Source organism: Nansenia antarctica (assembly GCF_963989245.1).
Source record: "Nansenia antarctica genome assembly, chromosome: 2".
NCBI classification, from domain to species: Eukaryota; Metazoa; Chordata; class Actinopteri; order Argentiniformes; family Microstomatidae; genus Nansenia; species Nansenia antarctica.
Window position 1 is genome coordinate 65,471,058 of NC_137675.1, and position 26,099 is coordinate 65,497,156.

Sequence of the window (26,099 nt, forward strand, 5' to 3'; positions counted from 1 at the left end):
GATGTGGAGAATACAAGTGGTGTTGTGGTTGACTTTCTCTGTGCTGCTGTCCTTGTCTGGAGGGGAGATGAAAGCCCGGAGCTGCAGCGAGGTTAGACAGGCTTACACGACCAAAGGTCGTTACCCTCCCTCCCCCACCCGGCGACGACCCCCCCTCCCCCACCCGGCGACGACCCCCCCTCCCCCACCACCCGGAGACTCTCTACCGAAACCGTGGAACAATGGACAACCCCCCCCATACCCCAATCCTCACCCCCCTACCTGGTCTACACTCTGAGCAAACGCAATGTTATTATGTCGCCCCCCCCCCCTCCCCCCCGCCTAAATCTACTGGTGTTTTTGTACCCCCCCCTCACCATGACCACACACTGTACATACTTGTTGTTTTGTCCCCCCGCCCGAACTACCCATTGTACATATTATATGTCTGTCCCCCTGCCCGAACTACCCACTGTACATACTTTGTGTTTTGTCCCCCGCCCCCACCTGTGGTGTATGTCCCCACCTGTCCTTCCCGCTGTACATACCTTATGTTTTGTTGTATTATTCTTCCCATGTTGGATGTATGTTTATCTTGTAGATAGTACTAGTTATTTGTCTGTATTATCTTGTAGATAGTACTAGTTTTTTTGTCTGTCTTACATGTAACGATTAATTGAGTATCAAGGACCCCAATTGAAATAAGCCAGTGGCTTTCTTGGGTTTTTATCCTGTTAGTTGACCTTGTATGTAATATGTACTTTCATGTACCTACTTCTGCAAATCTTCTAATAAAGTTTTAAATCAATCAATCAAAAAGCCATCGCTACTTACACGCGCATCATTGTTAGACCACTGTTAATGATAGAGCTAACCATCTACGGGCAAAAAAAAAGTGTCACCTTTTTGGACCATCGCCAGTTTGCACCCCTGATTTTGTTTGCAAGAACATCTTGGGTAGTAGTGAGTAGATGTGTTCTAATTAGGGGTTCCAATTAACAGATAATGCAGGGAGACCATGGAAAACTGCCTACCACCTCAATTGGATCCTAACTGGCCACAGCGGCCACACAGTGTGGTATCATTCACAGACTTGTATTATCTGCCTGAATTTAATCTTTGTGTGAAATTATCAACCAGACCATTCTGTCCACCATTTTATATCAAAGTCGCGTAATGTTTTTTTTCCACAGCATCAGTGAATGTGATTGATGGTAGGATGCGCGGCGAAATGCCACCTTAAATCCCTCCTGTGGAACTTTATTCGATCTCATGCGGTCCACCTTAAGCGCACAAAGCAACGCAAGCGTACAGCAGGGTTTCCGTTTCTCAGCCGGGCTCGGACCGCGGATCACGAAGGCAAGCAGCGGCTGACGCACTGAGGCCAAAACCAGACGAACCCAACCCAGCAGAATGTCTGAACCCAAGTACCGCGAATGGATTTTGGACACTATTGACTCACTACGGTCGCGAAAAGCCAGACCAGACCTGGAAAGAATCTGTCGAATGGTGCGGAGACGACATGGGTCGGAGCCAGATCGAACCTGCGTGGAACTCGAGAAACTGATCCAAGAGCGAACAGTGTTGAAAGTTAACTACAAGGGTTCGATTTCCTATCGAAACGCAGCCAAGGTGCAGAGAAGAGGCAGGAAAAACGATGACCATCCTTCCAGAGGGACTGTGGTGGAAGAAGCCAGCCACTCCGATTTAAGCAACGGGGACGACAGCGCACTCGGTCCCGCTGAGCAGGATGAGACGGAGGATTTGGAGGTAACGCAAAAGGCAGTCCCGTTTAATGACACCGTGTTTGGCACACCGTCCATCTCCCTCAGTGAAAAATAAACCGACACCAAGTTATAGCTAACTCAAATAAACGAGTGATGACAGTGGACGAGCTGGTCTCCAAAAAGCGGCTCGCTCCATTCAGGGAGCACTGGTGTGGATGAATACAAGTGCACCTAAAAACTGCCGCAGATAGACGGGGAGCGGCTGTAGGCTACCTCGCGCGAGCGCGGCCAACAATGGAAGCTGTGCTTGTAATGTAAAACAACTGGTCAGGCGTTTACTATCTGTTAGGTCGTCGGGTCGCGAAAGCTAAAGGGCAAGCCGCTTAAAAACTTGCATGACTGCCAGGCATTTGTTACTACCACCTTCGAGCCGAAGGCGCTTCAAGCCCAAACTCGTGTTGCGGGGAAGAGGTTCCGACGCGAAAGTCACCTCGGGGATGTGCGTGTGCGTGACCGACCGGAGAGACCGTGCTTTGGATGGTGTACTCAAAGAAGTCGCACGCAGTTATATATTTATTGGGGTTCGGTGGTTTCACGTGTCACACGGTCAAATGACCGAGAGAAAAGTCAAACTAGGCATTTGTAAGGGTATGGCTAGGAGTTGGCTAGCTACGTCGGGACTAGCGCTCCTCGCCTGCTCGGCTAGAAGAGAGAAGAGAGGTCTTCAGCGCGACTCCTCCATGGCGCACTACGGGCAGAAAGCCATGGAAATCATTATCACGCTTTCCCCACTTTGTGGTAGTGTTCGTTATCATGTCTAATATTGGGCATATACCTATCTAAATCATCGAACTTGACTTGGTGATGTCACATGATTTAACTGTTCGTTATTCCTCCGTAAAACTTGTTCTATAATGTCTGTCCGCTCCCAGGCGTCTTGAGGTGCGGGGAGGGCTCTGAGTTGAGCGCTCGCTCTCGCGCCTCTGCTAGTTGTGGCTTTGGGCTGCACGCACACTGCAAGCTGAATAAGCTCATTTTCCTGCGCATATCCAGCGCAGAGCGAATGCAATAACTCTGATTTCGAGGAGCACCCAAGCATACAAGTTACATGTCGCAATTTCTATGTCACATGGATGGGAATTATTGTTTGAAACCGAAAAAAAAATGTGGTCGAATAGCGCTACACTCCAAACGGAGTGAACATCCTGTGCAGCGTGTGCACCACGGGGACAGGGCCCCCACGGGCAATTATTGTCCACAGCGGTCAAATTGCGACATCTGTATGAGCGTCCCGCTTATGTCATGTCACGAGTCGACTCGCGCTAATAGACTCCCATGTGCGGGTTAACTCTTTTTTAAATCGCTGATTTCAGATTGGCAGGCGCGTGAGGTTTCCTTTTTTATAATTATTTTTTTTGAAGGTAAAATCAATTCGCTCATTCTCTGCTTAGTCAGAGATGGTGGGAGGACGCACGTATGTGGCAAAATAGTTCAAACCTCCGTTTGCAATGCATTTTGAATAACGTCGATAGGTTCGGTGAAGAATGCATGATGTTTGTCTTTTATTCAATAATAAACTTCCACTACAGTGGGGGCACCCACTCTCTCTCCCGTAGTCTCCTCCCCTTCAGTACTGTCCCTTCCCCCTTCTTTGTTGAGGCAAGTAAGTTATGTTGCTTCTCTAAAGCCAATCTAGGTGGCTGTTATCCGTTTTGATCCAAGGGGTCATTGGGTCAAATATGTAGACTCTGCTTGTGGAGTCAATATAGGGACACCATTACATTGGTAATTTATGTTGATTTATTCCGATTTATATTCTTGTTCTCCTGTCACTCAAGCATGCTACTTATGCATGACTATCCGGATAAATATCACTGATTTAGTAACCAGCTGAAGTGAGAAAAAAAAAAGAATTATGATTTCGACATTGTTAAGTCATCTAAGTATTGAATGTGGTAGGTACGATTTTTTTCAGAACTTATATTTCTAAGCTTGTGTCTTTTTTTAGGCTGAGGTGCCTGTGTCTATGGACACGGACAGCACAATAGAGGAGGAGGGAGAGGATGGAGCCCAGGATGGCCCCAATGGCACCTCTCCCTCCCCTGGGGATGAGGATGCTGTGCAGGGTGGCTCTGTCCACCCATACTCTGCTCCCTGCTCTCCCATGGGCACCCACCCTGGCACGAGCCATGGCTCTGACCACTCTACTGCCTGGAAGTCCAGCCGCAGGTCCAGCTCCCTGCCCCCCTCCAGCCCCCTTGCCCTTAGGCAGAATGACTGTGTGTGTGACTCCGCCTTTTGCCCTGCTGAGCATGAGCACCCAGGAATGCAGAAAGACAAAGGTATTCACATTCTGTGTTAAAGGTTTCATTATGTCTTGACATGTGTTAGGAAACGGTGTAACGTTTGTGTAACAAATTAGTTGTGCATGTTACTTTATGTTGGATAGTGTAGGGGGCTTTACACACTACAGAGCCGACTTGAACCGTACTGTGCTGGCTTGGATATTTTCCTTTCACATTACTAGGTGATTGCATAACCAGGTCAGCCCAGTATAGCTCAGTTTGGGCTCAGCTCAGTTTGGCTCTGTAGTGTGAATGAGGGTTAACACGAAAACTACACTGGCCGTGCGTGTGCCAACAGCATGCAAGCGCTGCAAAATTCCTTAACGCTCGCATTCTATTCAATAACTTCATCCACATTGCTGGCGTGCATATTTGATATGATACTCTCAAGCTTGGAATCTTGTTACCAGGCAGTGTAGTTTCTGTGTATGAGTTAATCAGTATGTTTGCTTTGTAGCTGTTGTATTTGTTGTTGTTGTCGTATATATGTTCCGTGTGGACCTCAGGAAGAGTAGCTGATGTTTTGCATCAGCTAATGGGGATCCTAAATCAAATCAAATCAAGCTGTTACCACAGGCTTAGTGTGTGTGTGTGTGTGTGTGTGTGTGTGTGTGTGTGTGTGTGTGTGTGTGTGTGTTGTGTCTAGCAGAGGCCTCAAAGGTGGCTGTCCAGAAAAGCTCAGTAACAAAAGAGAATGGGGTGAAGATGGAGGAGAGTGCCCTCACTTCTGACCAGCTGGTTCCTGACTGTCTGGCCACACTGGTAATATCAACACACCAGTGCAAACAATCTTTCTATTGCATCATAACACACATTTTAATTGCATTCAACCGTTATCTTTTACTTTCAAGGCCAGTGCCCGACCTTAACACCAGCATTTAGAAATCGCTTTTCACAAAACCGGTGCTCTTCAAGGAACAATCGTTTATCATATGATCACCTTCCTTGATCGCTACTGATTTTTTATCATGGCCATTTAGCACTATTTTAAAGCTTAAATCTACTGGACTTTTAACATACTAGCCTCTTTTTCCAGCAGGATGAGACCATAAAGGTTTTGAATGGAGGACCCCAGCCTCTCCTGCCCCTGCCCCTGCCCCTGCCCCAGCCACTCCCTCTCCCTCTTCTGTCTGGGGACTGTGAGTTATCTCATATTCTTATATTCCCTGGCAGGATGTTTATAATATTAGAGAGCCTTTTGTATTTTATATATATATATATATATTATTATTTTTTCTTATTATTTTTACATATATGAAGCTTTCTCTCTATCTCGGTTACAGGTGCTAAACCTAATAATATGGTGGACGTTGGCTCCTTTATGATGGCTCAAGACAATGTCCAGAATGGAGAGGAAAACAGAGAATTGTGAGTGTTGCCTAAAGTTCTAGAAGCTTCTAGAAGCTCTACTTTTCACTCAGGTTACACTCTGTCACTGCGTCCTCGATAGGGCTCTGCACACAATGGTCACCCCAGACAATGTTGTTAACCCTTTCCCTCTGCCTCTACCACCTCAGCATACACTTCAGCATACACTTCTACCTTCACATCCACATGATGTACTTACCCCCCCCCCCCCACCTCAGCAGAAACCCATCTCCCCTCTCCTTCCCGTCTCATTGACTCACTGCAGGAATGACATGACAAACACACAAATGGCTTGAAAAAAGCACAATGGAACACACAGCAAATGGAGAGGATGACAACAAAGAGACACATTTAGTATTTTGTCTGAAGCCTTATTTTTCTCTCATCCACCCTACAGCTCTGTGAAGAAGGAGACGACAAGGCAGAACTTATTGCAGTGGAGCGTGACGGATGTGGCAAGTTATTTCTCAGCTGCAGGCTTTCCAGAGCAGGCGATGGCTTTCAGAACACAGGTCAGTGCATTCCTTCCACCTACCACTAGAGGGAGGCATCGGTGCACTCTAAACAGCCCAGCCAATGGCTTGGTTAGCCAGTTTGTGGCCCTACATCAGGGGAAGCCAACCCGCGGCTCGCGAGCCGCATGTGGCTCTTTGCCTGTCTCTGTGCGGCTCTTTAATCCATTCATTAAAAGTGCGTGGCTCGCTCTCTGTGTCTCAATAGGTGTCGTTTTGGTATGGCAATTCATGGCACTCGCCATACCTGGCTTAACATTTAAAAAAATCTGAAACACTTTTAGTCATTTTGGTGATTTTATCCACTACTCACAACGGTAACTCAAAACCTCCCGGCTCCATCTCACCCCACTAGCCAAGCGCTGTAGTGGAGCGCAGGGTTGCCAGACGGGATTGACAATTTCAAGCCTAACCAGTCTAAAAGCTGCCGAATCCACCCGTCCAGAGTGACCAAAAGTAGGCCTATCTGGCAACACTGGAGCGGGACATCGGTTCCTCAATAAACAAGCCATGAGTAACGTTAATGTTAAAACCTTGTCCACGATTCTCGTTCATTCAGGTGTGTTAAACAAACTGTAGAAATGCCATGTACATACTGTTGGTTCAAATGTAACATATTAATGAACAAGTTCATGTCATGTTCTGTCAGTACAAACATGTTCTAATGTTATTTTAGTGAGTTCGCTAGTTAGCGAACATTAAAGATTACAAGAGCTAGTTTACGTATGTCAACAATGTCTCTATTCTCAATAATTGTACCAAATTGGGGCCAGTAACACTGACTTGTGTGTGAGTAAGTTATATGTGTGTGCAAGCATGTTTTTGATATTATCAATCGTCTCACTTTTACTAGGTGCCAGGGAAAAAAAGGAAAATGGACATAAAGACCTCTTTTGGTCAAAGGGCAGCAGAGACAAGTACAGGGACACAGGTGAGGTGTAAACAGGTGACAGGGACAGGGACACAGGTGAGGTCTAATCTAGCGTTTTAACAGTGCAGTTCGTTTAGAGTTGAGAATAGCTAAATCTGTTATGTTTTGTTTCTAAGGAGATTGAACCAGTCTGCCTGCTAGGAAAGATGTAGGCTACTACCTGCATACTGTAGTTGTCTCCTTTATTCATTACCTTAATGTCACAAGTAAATTGTATAGAAACAACTCACCAAAATTGACTATTGCACAACTGTTTTGCAAAAAAAATCCACGAGGGTCAACCCCCCCACTCAGACCTTGCCATACCTTGGCTTTTGCTGAAATTACACCACTGGTCTCATAGCCTATTGGAAATGTATTGCGTGTGTGTGAATGAGCGCTTTTGTGAGCCCGCATGTATGATGTGGCTCTTTCTGGTACCCCAACAATGTTTTGTGGCTCTTAGTCTCCGACTGGTTGGCCACCCCTGCCCTACATAGTTACAGGGAGCTGAGTTAAATGAGTGTATAAGTATATGTGCCATAGACTCTCTGACCCCCCCCCTCCCGCCCTTAACTTGAATGTCTGTGTTTTTGTTGTAAACAAGCTTGCACCCGAACCTGTATCACACCAAATCACATGATGTCTCTTCTTCATCCTACAGGAGATTGATGGAAAGTCCCTCCTTTTGATGCAGCGCATCGATGTGTTGACGGGCATGTCCATCAGACTTGGCCCCGCCCTGAAGATCTATGAACGCCATGTGAAGGTGCTGCAGAGGACCCACTTCCTGGATGATGAGGATGATCTCTGACGAGAGGAATCAACACAACCCCCTCATACACACACACACACACACCTGAGGAGAAAAAATGCATTTGCATTCATACTGTGTACTGGCTGCAACCCTAGGAGCTTCTAAGATATCAAGGAGTTGTGGGGAAAAGGGACACGGTGGCTTCGACCTGGGCCATGAGAATGGTTGATAAAACACACAAGGCCACCACACTACCTCTCTCTGTGGTACTTTGTGGTCTGGTGACATTGACACTATAGGATCCATCTCTTAAGTAGATGTAGGAATGGAAGGATCCTTGCGATGGAGTGGACTAAAGGAGAGGGTGGACCTTGGTGTGAGGGGAGGATCTGTGCAGTGAGATTAACCCAGTTTGACCTTGCACTTACTGGACCACCTCTGGACTACCCTGAGAATTGACTGCAGAGTGCAGTGGTTGCAGCGCTCACATAGGGCTTTCACAACGGCAGTTCCGAACGCCGGTTCGCGTTCGGAAACCTCCGAACGTTGGCGCTGTCTGGCGAATGAGCCCGCGTTCATACCAGTGTATCGTTCGCCAGACAGCGCCAACGTTCGGAGGTTTCCGAACGGGAACGCGAACCGGCGTTCGGAACTGCCGGTGTGTAAGCCCTGTCACAGTCAAAGACTGGAACCGATAACTACATCTATCTGTAAGTCTATATGTTTCATCAAGTATGGTACTGGCATTTGTCCATTGTTTTTTCAGAGACCGTATTAGATATGGTGAAAAATATATATTTGTTGAATTTTTTCTTTTATGACAACAGAATTTAATTATAATTGTATGAATATGTCGTATGAATGGAATTTCATTATAATTGTATAAATATGTTGTGTGAAAAGTCTGTAATGTTGTCTATAGCTAGCAGCAAAAGTAATAGAGTCTGTTTCAAGACCTTCTAATTTCTCCATCAGTACTGACCACAGACCGAACTGGTACTGACAGGCTTGATTTATGCTATTAACTGTGCTGTTTCACTTACTGGTATGTTACTTCTGCTGAATCAACAGAATGTCATTTGGATGTTTTGTCATTTTCACCTCCTTATTTTATTTTAAAACATTTCAGATTTGATTTTCAACAAACTTTCCATTTTGGAGAAAAAAATGCAGGTACTGTGGCAGAGCAGAACATGTACAGTAGCTCTGAGGCCCAATGTTTTCTGCCTGTTTCAGTTTGAGGAGGATTATAGACAAAAAATATATATCTAATGTGGGAAAGTAGCAAAACATAAACATCAATTGGAGAATTGTGATTGTAATGTTGTAATATTGTTTTGTTCAGATAACCTCAACACATTTAGCCCACTTTTTGTTTAGTGATCAAAATACAGCCACTTGAAACTTGACATTCCATCTGTACATCTGTATGTGTCTGATGTCTTACTGTAAATCATGACTCTTCATCTTGACTCTACTTCCAGGTTCAAAAATAAAGTTATTGTCTCTTCCAGTCACTTGTGCTGTGATATTTATTACCCTGTGTCTAGTGAGCGGCAAGACAATAAATATTTAAAAGGTTTAGTGTTACTCTCTGAAACCCAATAAGGGGGCTGTTCATTGTTAGATGAAACGTCAGAGAAGCAATTACAAGTTGTGAGTAGTAGATTGCTGTAGATTATCTCCATATAATTTCCTAGTTGTCTGAAACATATGTATACCAACATTTTCTTAGTTTAATTTAGGTATCAAAGTATTCACAGTGATGGAAACTATTTAGACTTGAAGAAAACATCTGCTATAACTCTAAGAGTAAAAATAAGTAAGTGAAATTACCATTAAACAGTTTGTCAAATGAGAATTGTATCAATGTTTCATCATCCATTTGATCTACAACACTATCAACACATGTTACATTAGATTAAGACTCCTATGCATTTAAGTCTTCCGGGCGGGGGGGGGTTCCGGTTTCTCAGACCAGGGTTTGTCAGTGGGAACATTAGAGACACAGTAGTTGAGAATGAGCCAGAGACTCCTCATCTACCCAATCTGAAATCTCAGTGAACGCATCTGGAGAGTCAAGCTGTAGCAGGATCCCTAGTTGAGCTACCAGTGGGACAAATGAGTGAGACCAGCTTTCTCTACAAGATCAAGGGCAGTATGGGGGAGCGCAGGGTAGGGTAGTCACGGAACTCCTTCAGGTAGCTGCGGTGCTTGCCTCTGGCCCACACAGTCATCTGGATGAAGCCCACGATGGTGAAAAAAGCCACAGGCACACACTGGGTCATCACAGTGAAGCCCAGCCAGGAGCCCACCTGCAGATGAGGTGTTAATACACACACACACACACACACACACACACACACACACACACACACACACACACACACACACACACACACACACACACAAAGACAAACACACATCTGTTGACTGCAAAGGCATAGCCAGTAGATGGCAGTATTAGGTCTCAAATCCTAAGGATTACATACAGACAGAAATCTAACAGTGTCCAGTGTCTGTTTAGGTATCTCTCAAATATAGTACCTGCCACAAATAATCAATGCCTCACCTCATATGTATAGTTTGGACAAGACACCACGGCGAAAATCCATGTGAAAGGATTCTTAGTAGGGCGCGGGATCTTCTTCACCTTAGAACCTGGGACAAGATGGGAAAAGTGGAGGAAAGGGAGATTCATATTCTATGCACATGAGTAAGATGGAGCTTTTGTTAAAGCACATGTCGTGCATATCCTGATAATGAATAGGTAAGAAGAACGAGCATTTCATGTGTTGAATGATAAATGCTGACTGACTAAAGTGAGAAAGAGCCGTTGGTGCTGACGGTAGGAGCGTAGCTCACCTGGAGATTTGAGGTTGCGTAAAGCAATATGGATGGAGAAATTACCAAGCTGGCAGAACTGTGGACATAGATGCAGGCAAAGAACTACATGACCAAAGTTTACAGAGCTCATTCAGCCACAACTCTGACCAATCAGAGTGCAGAAAAAAGACCAAGCAACAGTATAGTCTTCACAGCACAACTCAGGCTTACCAAGAACACGATGAGTGACGTCTTCACCTGCTGAATACCATAGTCTGTAAACATACAAGCAGGTGGCGTGTCATGGATAAGAACATTGAAAGAGACCGGAGTTCATGGATATGAAGAACATAATATACTGTTATCTCTGGGCAGTCAGGACTTACAGGGAGGTGTATAGAGAGGGTGGTTGATGTAGTAGGCCATCCATGCTGCAAAGCACCAGTAATAGCCACAGTTCTGGAAAAGAAGCCAGACTATATGAGGGGTGTCATGCAGCCAATATTTTAGAGGGGGCACTAAGTACATGACCTATTTCTGCATAGGTTCCCATTTAGCTTAGCTGAGTACACATAGGTTCTTAAAGGAAGTCTATGCCTTATGAGTTTCACTGTTCCACTTATAATGTCATAACATAAGAATTAAAGCTATTTTAGTGAATTGCATATGACCAGTCCAGCCTGCCCATACCCAGATCTTCTTCTAAATAATAATAATAATTATAATAATTATTATGATTATAATAATAACAATTATTATTATTATTATTATTATTATAGAACATGGGAATACACTCACTAAATTACTAAAGTAATTATGGGCATGATGCCTCTGGACTGTCTGCTCATAACTTGAGAAGTATTTAAACAAATTGAACTCTGCTGTCTCCCCGCAGAGAACAAGTGTACTATGAACTAAGTAATAGGCAATCAGTAAAATAATCAATGAGTATACTAATAATCAATGAGTATACTAATGATCAATGAGTATAATAATGAATGAGTATAATAATCCTACTCTCCCCAGATCCTCTCCAGTCTCCTCACCTTAAAGATGTTCCTCAAGGGCATGGATCCATGGGAGAGCCGGTGGATGAACATTGTCTCCAGAATTCTCTTCACATAGTGGAAGGAGTGACATATGCAGGCCAAACTGCAGCAAGGGGAAACTTAATCCTATATTCCAGCTCATTATTGTAACTTACAAATCGACACCTTCTTAAAATAATGGCTTACGTCACTTTTGAGGAAAATTATGTTTTTGCCTAAATATCATATATTCTATATTATTTTACAAATTACAAAATAATTGGTTCAGTTCATTCGTTTTTTTTCAAAACATGAAAATATTATTTAAAATATAAAATATGACTTCAAATCAAATATAATATATATCTATAAAATATTACTTCAGCCATTATTTTAATAAGGTCACGAAATGTAGCTTTGATTAATACATCACTATGACAGTCATTTACACATGGTGACATGGAATCAGAGCCAACATGAGTAGACGAGAGTAAATGTATGCAATTTGACACTCACTGTACGACCCAATGTTTGCTGCTGGTGAAGTCATGCTTTGGGCCATAGATAAATGGCAGTCGACAGTAGAACATCAGGTAGATGAGGAGAGGCCCAACGCACTCTGATAGGAAAACCTGAGGGGTGTGAGTGAAGTAAACAAGTGTGAATGTAACACTAGTATCACACTGACTAGTAATACAGCTAAGCAGCTGCAGCTTACAGTCAGTTTGTGATGAAATGGATCTGTGGTGAGTCAGCACCTCTCCCAAACCCTGGCTCAGCATGGAAGACTGATCGCTACTGTTGATTTCGGCTAAGGTGCCAGAACACTGTGTTCCTCAACCCCCATACTAGTGTCACCTGAACCTAACTAGGTCACTACGGGGTTCAGAGGGTTTCGAGGCCAGGATCGTAGGTGTGGAGTGGAGTTTGCAGAGCCATAGTTTAGGAGGGTGGGTGAGGAGGGTGGGTCAGAATAGTGGGTGTGGAGCATGGTAAGAGAGAATTCTTTTAGGAGGATGGTTGAGGAGACTATGCCAGTGACAGGTGAATGGGAGGTCAGAGGGATAAACACCTGTGGGGAAATGGGGCAATGAGATTATGTGTCCCAGAACAGGGGATAGGGGGTCCAGGAGGTGAGAGAAAACTGAACCACAGTACAGTGCATCTATTTTTCAGTGTGGGTGTGTATTTATATGCAAGCCTATGTTTGATTAAGTGGATGAGTGTGTCTGTGTATACGTTTTGATACAGTATGCATGTGAGTGCAGGCAGGCGTGCTCGTGTGTGTGTGTGTGTGTGTGTGTGTGTGTGTGTGTGTGTGCACACGTGCACGCTCACAGTTCCCCAGGTGACCTGGGATCCCAGGTCACTGAAGTAGAAGCTGGCCGTGGTTCCGACAGGGAGCATTTGTAGAATTTCATCATCCTTCAGACACTTGCCCTCTGTGGAGCATGACAAAGCACAACTCCATGGTCATGATAGCCTCTCTATTGCAGAGTAGACCCTCTGACGGTTTCAACAGAGTATTTTTGGGAACTGAGTCTCTCTAAAACAGGATATTTGAGGCATTATGTACTGTGAAAAGAAAAGAAAAGAAACTTACTAGGATCAATGCGTAAGGACTGTCTGGCTGGATACCACTTTGGATCTGACGAGACATAATGCCACTTTACTGTATAAAGTATACTCAGGAGGTCAAGTTACAAAAACTTGTTTGGCTATAATACATTGTATACAACTCTTCTGTTCATATACTCACTTGCTTTATGAAACAAAGTCTTAATATCCAAAACAGTTGAAGTTGGCTCCACCTGTACAGATAGACAGTTGTTCATCCGCAAACATACAATATAAATGTGACATTGCCTGGTGAAAAGGGCCATATGTCGGCAATTCTCAAGTCACGCAAATGAGCAAAAACCTTATTTCTTCCATGTTTTTGCGTATGTGTTGAAGAGACCACTTGATATAACAAACAACAGTTTTAGGATCACTAAATAATTAATTATAATTGGTGAATTTGATTCACTGTCTCGTCTGCCTTAGGCTACTAGATAAGTGATACATGGCTTGTAAATAAACACACTTTTAGGACATGTTCAAAAGCAAGGACTGTGTGATCATCTAATTATGTGTAGTTATGTGTTTTTAGCATAGTTGATGTTCTATCAGCATGTTGTGATGTGTTAAACATGCAGTTAGATGTTTGTAGCGATGTTCCTTTTTAGTGCTAGCTATTAGCAGCTGTTTTGACTGTGTTTTGATTCAGAGCGCGTTTCTCCACTATTGGTTTGAGGTGTACCAACATTAAAATAAGTTTTCATGGATGATACATCATTTGAAAGCTTAATCTGCACCTTCATAATCTGGAAAAAAACAGAAAAATACTACTTGAGGACTTTTTAACCAGACCCTGTCACAAATGCCATAGTGCACTTCTGGTTAGATGCCATAGTGTGCTTCAAATGCTAAACTGCATTTCGTTGTATTGTACTTGTACTCTGCAATGACAATAAAGTTGAATTTAATCTAATGTCCAACATATAAATCAGCATATGCTTGCATCAAACCAATAAATGTTATTGTTATATTATTATGTCATTCAGAATTTGTTGAATTACCCTGTATAATACTCATTTTAATTGCTGTGTTAATTATCCTTGTGATTATCCTGGTTACATTCTCACAAAGAACTAAACACACTGCTTGGTCTTGGCTTTGGGACACAGACTTGCCATAACTGACCCAGTAGATTCCTGTTCAATCAGCTGGCATTTTGCTGGCACCATGCTGATAATGGCCACACTTAGCCATACCGTCTGTGAACTGGATGATTAGCTGGGAAATTAGCTGTCTGGTCAAAGCGATGAATCTGTTCTTCTTGAGCTTAAGCAAACAAGTTTTCTCTTACTTCATCATGCAGTAATAAGTCACCACCTTTACTTGGACTATTATTAGACCATAACCAAGGACCTTTAACTCATAAGGAATCATATGACTTGATATACTATACTATACTTGATATACTATACTAAAATACTGCATGAAATCTAAAAGAGCTATGGACTCCAATGGCTCTAATTGAGTCACATTATAATTGCACCACTAGTAGTCTTGTACATTGTTCTCTTTCCCATGAATGGGACATTATGCTCAACATCACATCATGATTGTACCACTGACTAGTTTTTGTGAACATTATTCTCCTCTCCATGAATAATGTCATAAGGCCCAGCATTCTGTACCGAACATTCAGAGAGACATGACGACTCACACATTCACGCTAGCACTCACCTTGTCCAGGAGCAGAAGCTTTTCCTTCTTTGCATTCAAGATCTCCACCTCAAAGTAGACAATTCTTTTAGCCTTTTTGGGAGGTTTTGGTCGAGGTTTAGAGGATGTCGATTTTGTGTCAGCATCACCCTTTACAGACTTCGCCTCTGCGGCCAGTGCATCCATGACCCCTTTTGAACTGTGACCCCAAAGTCACCTCTGTATTAAAAGGATTTCTTCCGAGGGTGTTCAGAAGCCTGGGTGCTTTCTCCCTTCCCTCTTCTTGTATCTTGTGAAGTAGTTCAATACACCTTCTGTAGTCCAACACAACTCTGTAGTCCAACACTGGTATATCCTCCTTGACTTCTTTTCCCACAATCGGTAGCCTCCAAATAGCCTTTCACTTCCCAAAGCAGACTGAGAAAAGACTGTGAAACCATAAACACTCTTTCCCTGTATGAGTGTGTGAAAAAGAGGGAAAGCAAGGGAGAAGATAGGGAGGGAGCGCTTGCCTGTGAGTTGAGATGTCAACTACCTCTTCACCTGAAGAGCAGCCTCCAAACTGTCACATGCCCCCCTCCTCACACACAAACCCACCGAAGACGAAATTTGAGAGGCCCAAGACATAATCCATAGCGCGCCATTCACAAGGCTAAATATAAACTGCCCGGTTTGCACTAGCTTGGTAACCTTGGTAAGCCACACATGACAGTCCTACCCAGCGACAGATCCCCCTCTGCTCGCATAAGACCTAAGACACATCTCTGCTTAGCTCTGCTTCTCACTCAGTCACACACCACACTCCCCTATGCGCCTGATCCATGGGATGAAAGACAGGCCCCTGCATACCAACACATCCCCCTCCCCCAAACCACCTGTGCCAGTGAGATATTTCCCCCTCTCTGACCTCGTGAACAAAGGCAAACAAATGTTTATTTCAGTGTGCATGTTTTTTCCCCCACAATACTCTGAACAAAATGACCTCCTAATGCATGTACAATTCCAAGGGGCAAAAGCAGTAGCACTCTGATGTACTTGGCTATGCTTTTGGAAGGTTAGTAAGGAGAAGTTGGCCATGAAGGTATCCTTCAGACATAGAGATGTCATTTCCTCTTTGACAAAGGGGAGCATGTCAACAGAGAGCATATTTGTAGTCTATATTTACAATCCGGAGAGACCACCTGACAACACACAACAGGCAGGGCTCATGGTGGATCATGGTGAGACTATTGGTCAAGAAGCTCTCTAGTGTCTTTTTGGATAATGATTATGATGCTGTTATATCAGGTTTCATGCTTCTGGTGATTATAATTTGTTATTAAGGGAAATGTTTGAATTGTACAAATAGCCTATGCAGTCTCTGTGCTCAAACGGTGGGATTTGAAAACCATGTTATAATTCCTAGTTGTACTGTATTTGTAGTTTAGTTTGTAGTTTGTAGGAGGTGGCAAGTACCAAGAGATGTGTAAGGCCCCTGGAACCCTGCATGTGTAATGCATGAAAATAAAGTGATAAACTACATTGCAATGCTGCCCCTGTGTGGTTGTCCGTCTTTACTTTCACCTTTCTCACTGTGCAAGTTAAATCAGATGTCCCTAAAGAGTTGATGGCAACATTTCTGTCATTAAAAGTAGGCCAATGTAGGAAGTAAATAACCTGCTGAGGCATACTGATTATTATTTAAAAATATATATTATTATTTTAATTTTTTTACTTCTTAAACATAATATATGTCAATTTTCACGTTCACGCGTTTTTAAACCAGGTCAAAACTAAATAGACACAATATGATATTATTAAATAATCTATTACTACAGGCAACTACTGTGAAGGAGAGGGGGCACGGGGGCGTGGTTACTTGGCAGCAATGACGTAAGCAAGGGGTGGAGATAAATCGCAGTAGGAAATGCGATGTTCACAGTACAGCAACCAACATCAGGCCAGTTCTGGAAGTTTCTTTGCATGGTTAGCGATGGTGAAAATAGTGTTGTAGCTACGGTACCAGCGATAGTAAACCATTTGTCTGTTCAGCGAAGTGTGACTGAAATGTATGCAACTCGTAGACCGGTATCTAGTTCAACATAGGTCACACTTGGCTGTTTAAGAAGGATTTGGACAAGTAGCTTGCAGCAGCTGTCAGCTAGCGAGCAGCAAACTAGCAAAGCATTCCGAATTGGAGCAGCAGAGGACGCGAGTGCGACAGTGCTTGGTAAAAGTGATCACTGAATTAACGATGGTTTTATGAATCTCAATAGTTAACAAATACTTGTCATGGGTAAAGATTACTATAAAGTGCTGGGTATACAGAAGGGCGCCTCTGACGACGAGATAAAGAAGGCGTATCGAAAACAGGCCCTGCGATATCATCCGGATAAAAACAAGTCTGCCGGAGCAGAGGATAAATTCAAAGAGATCGCGGAGGCCTATGATGTCCTCAGCGACGCCAAGAAAAGGGAGATCTATGACCGATATGGAGAAGAAGGTAACAGTGGTTCCACACCTCTCGTGCATTCTTGTAACCGTGATGTCATTAATAACGGTCTATGGTTGTACAGGAAACAAGAAGCAGTCACAACATGACATGCATGCTTAAGTTTGCATGCTAATGTTTTTTATGTACTCGACTCTTCTTTCTGGTAACTGTTTCGTGTTATGGTTCGTTTTAATTTGGGATTATTTGTAACGTTGGCTCTGGAAACGTTCGTCGTTTTTGGCTGAATCACTGAGCACGGGAGGCGCCGTTCTAGAACTTGCTGGAACTTTCCTGCTGGTTCTGTATTGAGACCTGTCAGTGAAGTGAGCGAGACGGCTTGTTCACCTCGGAGCGTCCTCCTGATGACACGTCCGCACTCGGCACATTGCATACATTTATAAAAAAACACAGATGAATTTGAAACACGTTACGTTGAATTTATAGGAAATGTGCGTGTTTGACTATTAATCATCCGGGAAGATATTATTGATTGGTATTATCAATAGCTGTTTAATGTGTGTGTTGTGAGAAGTGATCAATAGTTTGACGGTTCCTGTTTTCACTCCTACCAGGACTAAAGAGCCCGTCAGGCAGTGGAGGTCCAAATGGCCCCAGCTACAACTACACCTTCCATGGAGATCCTCACGCCATGTTCACAGAGTTCTTTGGCGGCCGCAGTCCCTTCGATCAATTCTTTGCACGCAACGGGGATGATGATATGGACACCGATGACCCCTTTGCAGCGTTTGGTATGGGACAGATGGGGGGAATGGGTGGCATGGGTCAGTTCCAGAGGTCTTTCAAGTCTCGACCCGGGGGTCCCCATGGGGGGCGTGAGAAGAAAAAGGATCCCCCAGTGGTGCACGAGCTGAAGGTGAGCCTGGAGGAGGTGTTCTCAGGCTGCACCAAGAAGATGAAAATATCCCGCAAGCGCCTGAATGCAGATCGCTGCACCATGCGCAGCGAGGACAAGATCCTGACCGTGGACATCAAGCGAGGCTGGAAGGAAGGGACGAAGATCACCTTCCCCAAGGAGGGAGATGAAACGCCCACCAACATTCCGGCTGACGTGGTGTTCGTGGTCAAAGACAAACCCCATCCTGTCTTCCGCCGGGAGGGCTCCGATATCATCTATCCTGCAAGAATATCACTTAGAGATGTGAGTGCTTTGTCTCTGATTTACCTGTTGTGTTCACCGTGTTGTTGGTTGGTTTCCTATTGCTCATAATACTTTATCAATAGCAATTGACTGTCCTGTTATGATCTGTCTCTCTCTTTCCACATCTCTCTTCCACTAGGCACTGTGTGGATGCTCAGTCAATGCTCCCACATTGGACGGCAGGACTGTCACTGTGACCTCCAGAGATGTGGTCAAGCCTGGGATGAAGAAGCGCATTGTCGGGGAAGGACTGCCCCTGTCCAAGTGCCCTGAGAAGAGGGGCGACATGGTCCTGGAGTTTGTGGTGAAGTTTCCTGAAAAGTTGGGGCAGAGTGCCCGTGATGCATTGGGCCAGATCCTTCCGCCTTGACTGAAATAGTGGCTTAGAGAAACCTAACAAACACGAAGACAGTCAGTCCACACAATCCCCAGAGCTCTCTTCCTTCTGTCCAGTCATGTTACCCCTAACTCACCCTTGGCCCAGTGTAGAGTAATTGTGAAATACCAGGTTATTTCTTGCGTCTTATTTGACCATAATCATATGGTCACCAGTTTGATGGTGATGGAGCGCTATCTGACTAAGAAATTGACAGAGAGAAATGTTATCATCACCACTCTAGTGTCTTTATGGTGTTTTGTGCATCACACATTTTTTCATCCATCATACGTAGTATTACATGTTACCTGCTCACAGTACATTTCCTGCTCACAGCATGAAGGGGAGATAAGGCAACGTCTGGGTGGGGGCCACGGGTGTGGTTAGAAATGCTTGTGTTTGTGCCTAAGGCAGGGGTAGGGGTCTAGCCAAGTAAGGAGGACAATGAAACTGATTGGAGAGGAATCAGTCGAGTCGAAGATGCTTGTGCAGAGCACGAAAATATAATTTTGAGTTGAGTGGTATCTCAAACTGTTTTGATAATGCTTCCAGAGCATTTGTTGCAGGCAACTTGTATACAATGTCTCGACTCTCAGGTGCAGTGAAACATGCCTGATTGTAGCTATATCCTATCCTTACCTTATGATTATAACGCATATATATATATTTTGGGGTCACCAGTATTACTTTGCAGTGAAGTTATGTGTGAGATTCTGAAACTGAGTTTGGTAGGGAAATTTATGGGCAAAAATGCTGGGAATTCATTTTTTCTGTCTAAACGGAAGGGCTGAACAGGGATATTCTTGAGCACAACTTTCAAGTAATGTTCAAACTAATTCAGACATAGAGAAGTAAATGCTTTTATATTCCACAATGTCTTGTGTTCATTTAGGAATACAGTAGGAATCTCCCTGCATATTCAACAGATACAATAGCTGATCAGATTGTATAGATTGCAGTTATTCATGGAAGAGTTGTTCTGTGCCAAATAACTGCGTGTGTGTGTGTGTGTGTGTGTGTGTGTGTGTGTGTGAAAAAAAACTAAACTAGCTTCATGTTATATGTGGAATTATAAGATGGTGTCATGTTTTGACCTCTGTAGGACCCCTAACTTTTGACTTGTCTGACAGATCTGTATTCTCAAGTATGAAGTTGTATGCCCATTCTTCAGTGAAACTTGTATACCTGGTTACTCTGCATTGACTCTTTATAAGTTGTTCAAAAAGCCAGTGCAATTTAGCGCTTTTGATATTCCCTAGATCTGTTAAAGCTGTGAAACTAGCTATTGTCTCAATATTGCTTTTTAAGCTCTATGCAAGTCATTTCAGTTCAGATGATCACCCATTTTTCATTTTACGTATCTAGACTCTACCACATATTTGACATGGTCAAGCAATGTCTATTTTGCAATAAACAGACTCTGAAGTGCAGTGTTTGAGGCAAAACCAATCCTAACTCTTGAATGCAATGGAATATAATTTCAGAAAATCATTCCAGAATAACAGTTGACACAAAATGTACAGCTGTGAAATTTGCCAAGTAGTTAGTCAGTTGTGCATGTAGCTATTGTAATCAAATATGGTTAACATATGTCTGAATTATTTGAGTGTTATCACATTTAATTTTACTCCTGGTCTGGTTGTCATCAGGTTGTCTGATATCGATGAGAGCACTGATCTACAGTGACTTGTCTCTTATCATTCCACTCCTTGTGGAGTTCCACTATTATTTTTATTAATTTTAAGTGACACACAAACATGTGGTTAAACATGAATGTAGAGATGTATATTCTCTGTGTTGTTTTACTTTTTTGTTTAAAAAAAAGAATATTTGCTTTATTTGCAAATGTTTTTCCTTTTTATGGAAAAGTGTAAGCATTTTGTTTTACCTATTGTTTATGTACCGGTAGTTGTTTTTCAATTACTGAAATGATTTGTATTAGTTCTAAACAATGACTCAATTTGTTTTTTCTTTTTTACATACAGTCTGGTGGGAAGCTCTAAGCTTTTGATGGACTTATGGATCTTAAATGTTAAGTTTAGATGGGTTTTTCCTATGCTTCGAATGAGTAATAATTTCTCCTTTGCATGAAGTCGATTTGACGCCTGGCAAACTTACAGAATACTAAATAAATTGGTTATGTACAAACTATGGTTGTCTGTCTTATTTCGGTCCATGCCCTGGTCCACCATGGTCACATTTGGCATATGGATACAATTTTCTGTTTATAAGTAATGGTAAAGAATTGTTTCAACAGATTTGCAGTTTTTGATATAATAGCATATACCGTAATATCCTTCATGACAAGCTCAAAATGGAGGATATGTTCAAACAACCAATACAAGGACTTTGTCATGGTCATTCCAAAATATTGTAAACTAACAACACATTCATAAAATGAAACTCACTTACATCTGTATTTTGCCAACATAGAATTACCTTTTTGTATTTATCATGAAAAATGTCTAAAGTCTGCTCAAAATTTAATTATTATTGAAATAGATATTCATAAAAGATTTACAATTGGCACAATATAAGAAGTGGTCTATGTTTAAACTTCTTTAATGTGATTTTTGTATGAATTATACTTATTATATACTTGTACTACAAATTCTATTTTAATTGTTATTTATGTTTTCTTCTGTAATGTTGAGATGCTTATCTGTTTCTATATCTTTTGGAATTGGTTTGGATAGTGACCAGCTTTTCTTGCATTGTTGTTGAACATACACATTGTTTGTATTGATCCAATGCATCTTTGTTGCTATCTTTGAGGCCTGAATGACTTTCGCCCCGTTGCGCTCACCCCCATCGTCATGAAGTGCTTTGAGAGGTTGGTCCTGGCCTACCTAAAAATGTACCTACCAGTTTGCCTACTGCAAGAACAGGTCCACGGAGGATGCCAAGGCTCTAACACCATCATCAAGGTCGCAAATGGGGGGGAAGGGGGGAAATCGGGCCAAAATCCGCCAGATTATCTTTATGTGTGTACCTGGCTTTACGCACCGCAACTCCGCACTTGCGTGCCCACCGTTTTGTAAATCCGAATGTTGGTGTGCGTAAATGTTCTTTTTACGCCAGTTCTACGCAAAGCTTTATAAATGAAGCCCCAGGGGGGCATATTATATTCGGCATATATGTAATCACATTATCCATTTAACCCTTTTAACAGGAATGAATTTCTGGTAATAGGCCAAATCTTCTTGTGGCTATATATGGAGTGCTTTCTTTATTGTGTCCTATATGTCTCCGCTGTATGGCTTTAGTCTGAATGCTGTCTGCAGAAGACTGGAGAAGCATAGTGTATTTAGACTAAAGCCGTCTGTTACTGCTTAAATCGTTTTTGTAATTCAATTCAATTCAATTCAATTCAACTTTATTCGCCATGTGCAGTGCACTAGGAACATGACTTGGTATTCTACCATGCTGAACAAGCTACAGTACATACAACATACAACAGCAAGATGACAATACAACAATACTCAAGACAAAATATACAGTACCAATATGAGTGAATATTATGAATGAATATACTGTACAACTAAGTGCAAGAACATGTAAAGTGCAAGGTGCAATGATTAGGAGTTATTGAGGAGGGCTAAGGCTTTGGGGAAGAAACTGTTCAAGTGGCGTGATATTTTTGACCTGGTGGCCCTGTACCGCTGTCCAGAAGGGTTAGGGTTGTGAGCTGGATGTGAGGGGTCAGCCACAATCTTGCGTGCTCTCTTCAGTAATCTGGAGCTATAGAGGTCTGTGATGGGAGGCAGGGGGCAGCCGATGATCCGCTCAGCTGTCCGTACAACTCTTTGTAGCTTGGCCTTGGATCGGGCAGACGCAGAGTTGTACCAGACAGTGATGGAAGATGTTAGGATGCTTTCTATGACGGCCCTGTAGAACTGGACCAGGATGTGACGACTGACGACTGATGTGGAGTCTCTTCAGCTGACGGGAGGAAGAACAATCGCTGCTGGCCTTTTTTAACTAAATGGGTGATGTTGTTATCCCATTTTAGTTTGTTGGAGATGGTAGTGCCCAGAAACTTGAATTCATCCATTATTGTGACAGGGGAGTTATTGATGACCAGTGGAGAGTGAGTTGGGGCCTTTTTCCGGAAGTCCATAATCACCTCCACTGTCTTGGTGGTGTTGAGTTCCAGGTTATTGGCTGCAGACGAGGACACCAGGCGGCTGACCTCCCTCCGGTAGGCAGTCTCGTCATTGTTGATCCGGCATCATGGAAAGACTTCTGTCTCTATACATGAGTTTATACTGTACCTGCCAGGCTAACGGGCACTATAGCCTACACAATCGTCCACAATTGTGCCTCACCAACCAAGAGTAGCCTAATATTATTGTATGTCCAGTGTGTTACGCACTCCACCAAACACATCAATAACTGAGAGGTGCTCCATATTGATAAATGAGACATTAATTTCTGCCTCAGGGCTGAAGTAGGCCTATGGTGCTGGGTCATGGTAACTTAAGATAATTACATTTCTTCTTATTTCTTATATCTTATATTATATATTATTTCTTATTTATTTATTGTTTACCCACAAATCGAAATAACTAATATGCTTAACCAATAAGGTCTGTGTACCTTGGGATGTCATTGTTACTCCCAAAATTAAATAACCTTTTCAATTTCTAATGCTTATTCACTTTTTCAGGATGAAATGCGTTTTTGCCCACCGGAACCTCTAAGACAAGTAGGCATGGAGCCAGTGGCAGACATATGCCTTTGGCACGATCTAAAAATCAAGGTCACATCAAAGAAAATTGCATCCCGGAACTATCACCAGCCACTCCTTTGCCAACCATTGGTTATACATCAACACTAGATATATGCCATTTAGCTGACACTTTTACCAAAAGCGACTTACATTATAGTGAGTGCATACATTTTTCACTATACGTATATGGTACCTATCTACTCTCCCCTCTTTCATCTATCTATCTATCTATCTATCTTTAGATCCTCACATCTATCTGTCTATATGCAAACCTCTATATGCTACCCTATTTTACTGTATCCATTGATCCATCCTACTATCTCACTTTCTTTCAACTATCTAGTAAATCCATCTGAATCATCCAAATCATCTTTAAACTATTTCCCCAACCAAAATAAGATTGTGCAAGCCCAAGACATTCTCTTTCTAGTTTGTATATATGTATTTTTTTTTAATACCAGAAATGAATCTTTCTACAAATAAGCAGGGGTATGAAAAACTAAGAGTCTGGTTGGTTTGGGCGTGTCCGGGTGTGTGGCTGGTGGTCTCATGCAGTGATGTGTCCGTGCACACGGAACCGGTACATGCAAGTGTACTCCGGCTGGCCCCAGTTGCTAAGGACACGCAGCTCAACAAAGCGAAACACAGAATCTGAAGATTTCTATGAGAGAGGCAGGGGGAGAAAAAAAGGGGCAAGACAAAATGTGTGAGAGATAGTAAGACTAGTGTTTAAGTTAAATCAAATCTCTACTTGTATCTGTATGAGAACATTGGTGTACATTAGTGTAGTAGTCTATCTAACAATGTAGTCTTAACTTTCTATCAGTGAGTCAGACTCACAGGCAGTTTGAAGGTCTGGGTGGGCTCTCCATCCTGGTCATAAGTGAACTTTCCGAGTATGGTTCTCTCCTCAGTGTAGGTAGACATACCCTGGAGAGAGAGAGAGATGACACATGGTGATCCGATCTGTGAAACCACCTAGAGGCAGACGAGCTGGCATTGTGTCAATGGAATCTGGACACAGCGGTTGTTCTGGACACATGTCGCAGTCTGTTAAACTTCAATTAGACATGTGACCGATCACAATGCAGACACGCAAGTCAGATAAATAGTGCATTGCTAATGCGAGCTGGCCAGAGCATGTGTTATCATATGTGATCTGATCACAAGACACTTCTTAATATGAGGTGTAAATGGGGTCGAAGAATAGCAGCTCACTTCTACTTCTACAACGTACTTCTCTGTAGATAATGTCACACTTTAATTTAAATGATTTTAATTCTACAGGTTAGCAGTTAAGTGTTCAAGGGACAGGTCATAGGTCAAAGGTGACTCACATAGACATGGAAGTCCTTGGGGGCGCTGTGGATTTGACCAATAGGGGAGTTACAGCGAGGCAGGTGGTCCGGAGTCACATGGGTGATTTTGATGGGGTGGGACAGGGAGACTGCCATTGTACCCAGCGATCCCTGGAATGCCCAACACTTACCAGGAAGTAATGGGTTACCCTGGGAGGAGGAGAGGTCATGGGGTGTGTGGAGGAAGAGAGAGGAGTGGAATGGGTAAGAATTGGTCATGGATGGAAAAACAGAGAGAGAGAGAGAGAAAGAGAGCTAGGTAGTGTTACCTGGATAACTGTCCGTGGGCTCTCTGGGAAAGAGACAGAAACCAAAGAAAGAAACCACGCCGACCAGGGGTGGTATGTCCCCGAACACCTCGAGTTTACCACACTGGCACCTACAGGTACACCCACACCCACACACACACACAACCCCCCCCCCCCCCCCCCCCACACACACACACACACGTCTCAGCACATTCAGTATTTACAAAGAATTTACAAAAAATGAGGAGCATTATTACAGGCCCCAACCCTGACCATCCTAACTTTGCTCTGAGAACGCCGGTACGCACACTAGGAGCAACGTCATAAAGCGACCAAGTAATTTGATTGGACAAGAGGCATTCCATGAGTGCTGATCAGATTTCCACAGCGTATTTACGAACGCAGCCTCGATTATCCCTGTTTTGAAATGATCTCTGGTAGCATTGCGCCGCTCTTTTCCCATTGACATCATGGTGTCAATAATGTATAAATAAATGTGCTGAAGAATTTATATGAATGAATGAATGGACTTTATTGTCATTGCTACAGTACAGGTACCAAACAACGAAATTTAGGAGGGGTGGCTCCCCTGGTGTTAGGAAAGGGAAAAAAAAAAACTTTAAAAAAAAAAGAATCACAAGAAGGGAAGGAGCTGGTTTACATAAATAAAGGCTATGTACACTATCCACTGTACTATACTGTACAGATAGACGACTAGGGTTGTCATATTGCACAATAGTATTGTTTCACGTTATTTAAAGTGTCACAGTTTGCAGGCTTGAAATGTACATGTTTGTGCCTCAGCACTACACCTGATTTTTTCAGTCCAGCAGCTGCCATACAATCCGTCCAGACTGTCCAGGGCCCAGAACTTAGGTCTTTGCTGTGTTCAGGGCCTGGACGGCCCTGTGGTAGAAGCTGTTCTTCAGTCTGTTTGTCTTAGCGGCCAGGGTCCTGAACCGCCTTTTCGAGGGCAGCCTGGTAAAGTGTTCGTACCCAGGGTGGGTCGGGTCCCTGGAGATCTTGGA

At 43.1% G+C, this 26,099-nt stretch overlaps 3 protein-coding genes across 3 annotated transcripts; 2 read left to right on the plus strand and 1 right to left on the minus strand.

The window, feature by feature from the left end:
• Positions 1-1,392: 1,392 nt before the first annotated feature.
• samd1a (sterile alpha motif domain containing 1a) lies at positions 1,393-7,659 on the plus strand (the record flags this gene model as incomplete). Its single annotated transcript, XM_080523285.1, has 4 exons — positions 1,393-1,749; positions 3,715-3,935; positions 5,817-5,931; positions 7,506-7,659. 4 exons carry the CDS (start codon positions 1,393-1,395, stop codon positions 7,653-7,655), a joined length of 843 nt encoding a protein of 280 aa, XP_080379411.1. The 3' UTR covers positions 7,656-7,659.
• A 2,080-nt stretch (positions 7,660-9,739) lies between these two features.
• Positions 9,740-14,911, minus strand: tecra (trans-2,3-enoyl-CoA reductase a; the record flags this gene model as incomplete). Its single annotated transcript, XM_080524924.1, has 11 exons — positions 9,740-9,913; positions 10,171-10,259; positions 10,464-10,521; positions 10,656-10,699; positions 10,811-10,883; positions 11,471-11,576; positions 11,969-12,084; positions 12,791-12,894; positions 13,056-13,100; positions 13,212-13,263; positions 14,747-14,911. 11 exons carry the CDS (start codon positions 14,909-14,911, stop codon positions 9,740-9,742), a joined length of 1,026 nt encoding a protein of 341 aa, XP_080381050.1.
• A 1,764-nt stretch (positions 14,912-16,675) lies between these two features.
• dnajb1a (DnaJ heat shock protein family (Hsp40) member B1a) lies at positions 16,676-20,838 on the plus strand. Its single transcript, XM_080524111.1, has 3 exons — positions 16,676-17,207; positions 17,771-18,357; positions 18,497-20,838. The coding sequence occupies exons 1-3, from the start codon at positions 16,997-16,999 to the stop codon at positions 18,725-18,727; spliced, it is 1,029 nt and encodes a 342-aa protein (XP_080380237.1). The 5' UTR covers positions 16,676-16,996; the 3' UTR covers positions 18,728-20,838.
• The last annotated feature ends 5,261 nt before the right edge of the window (positions 20,839-26,099 follow it).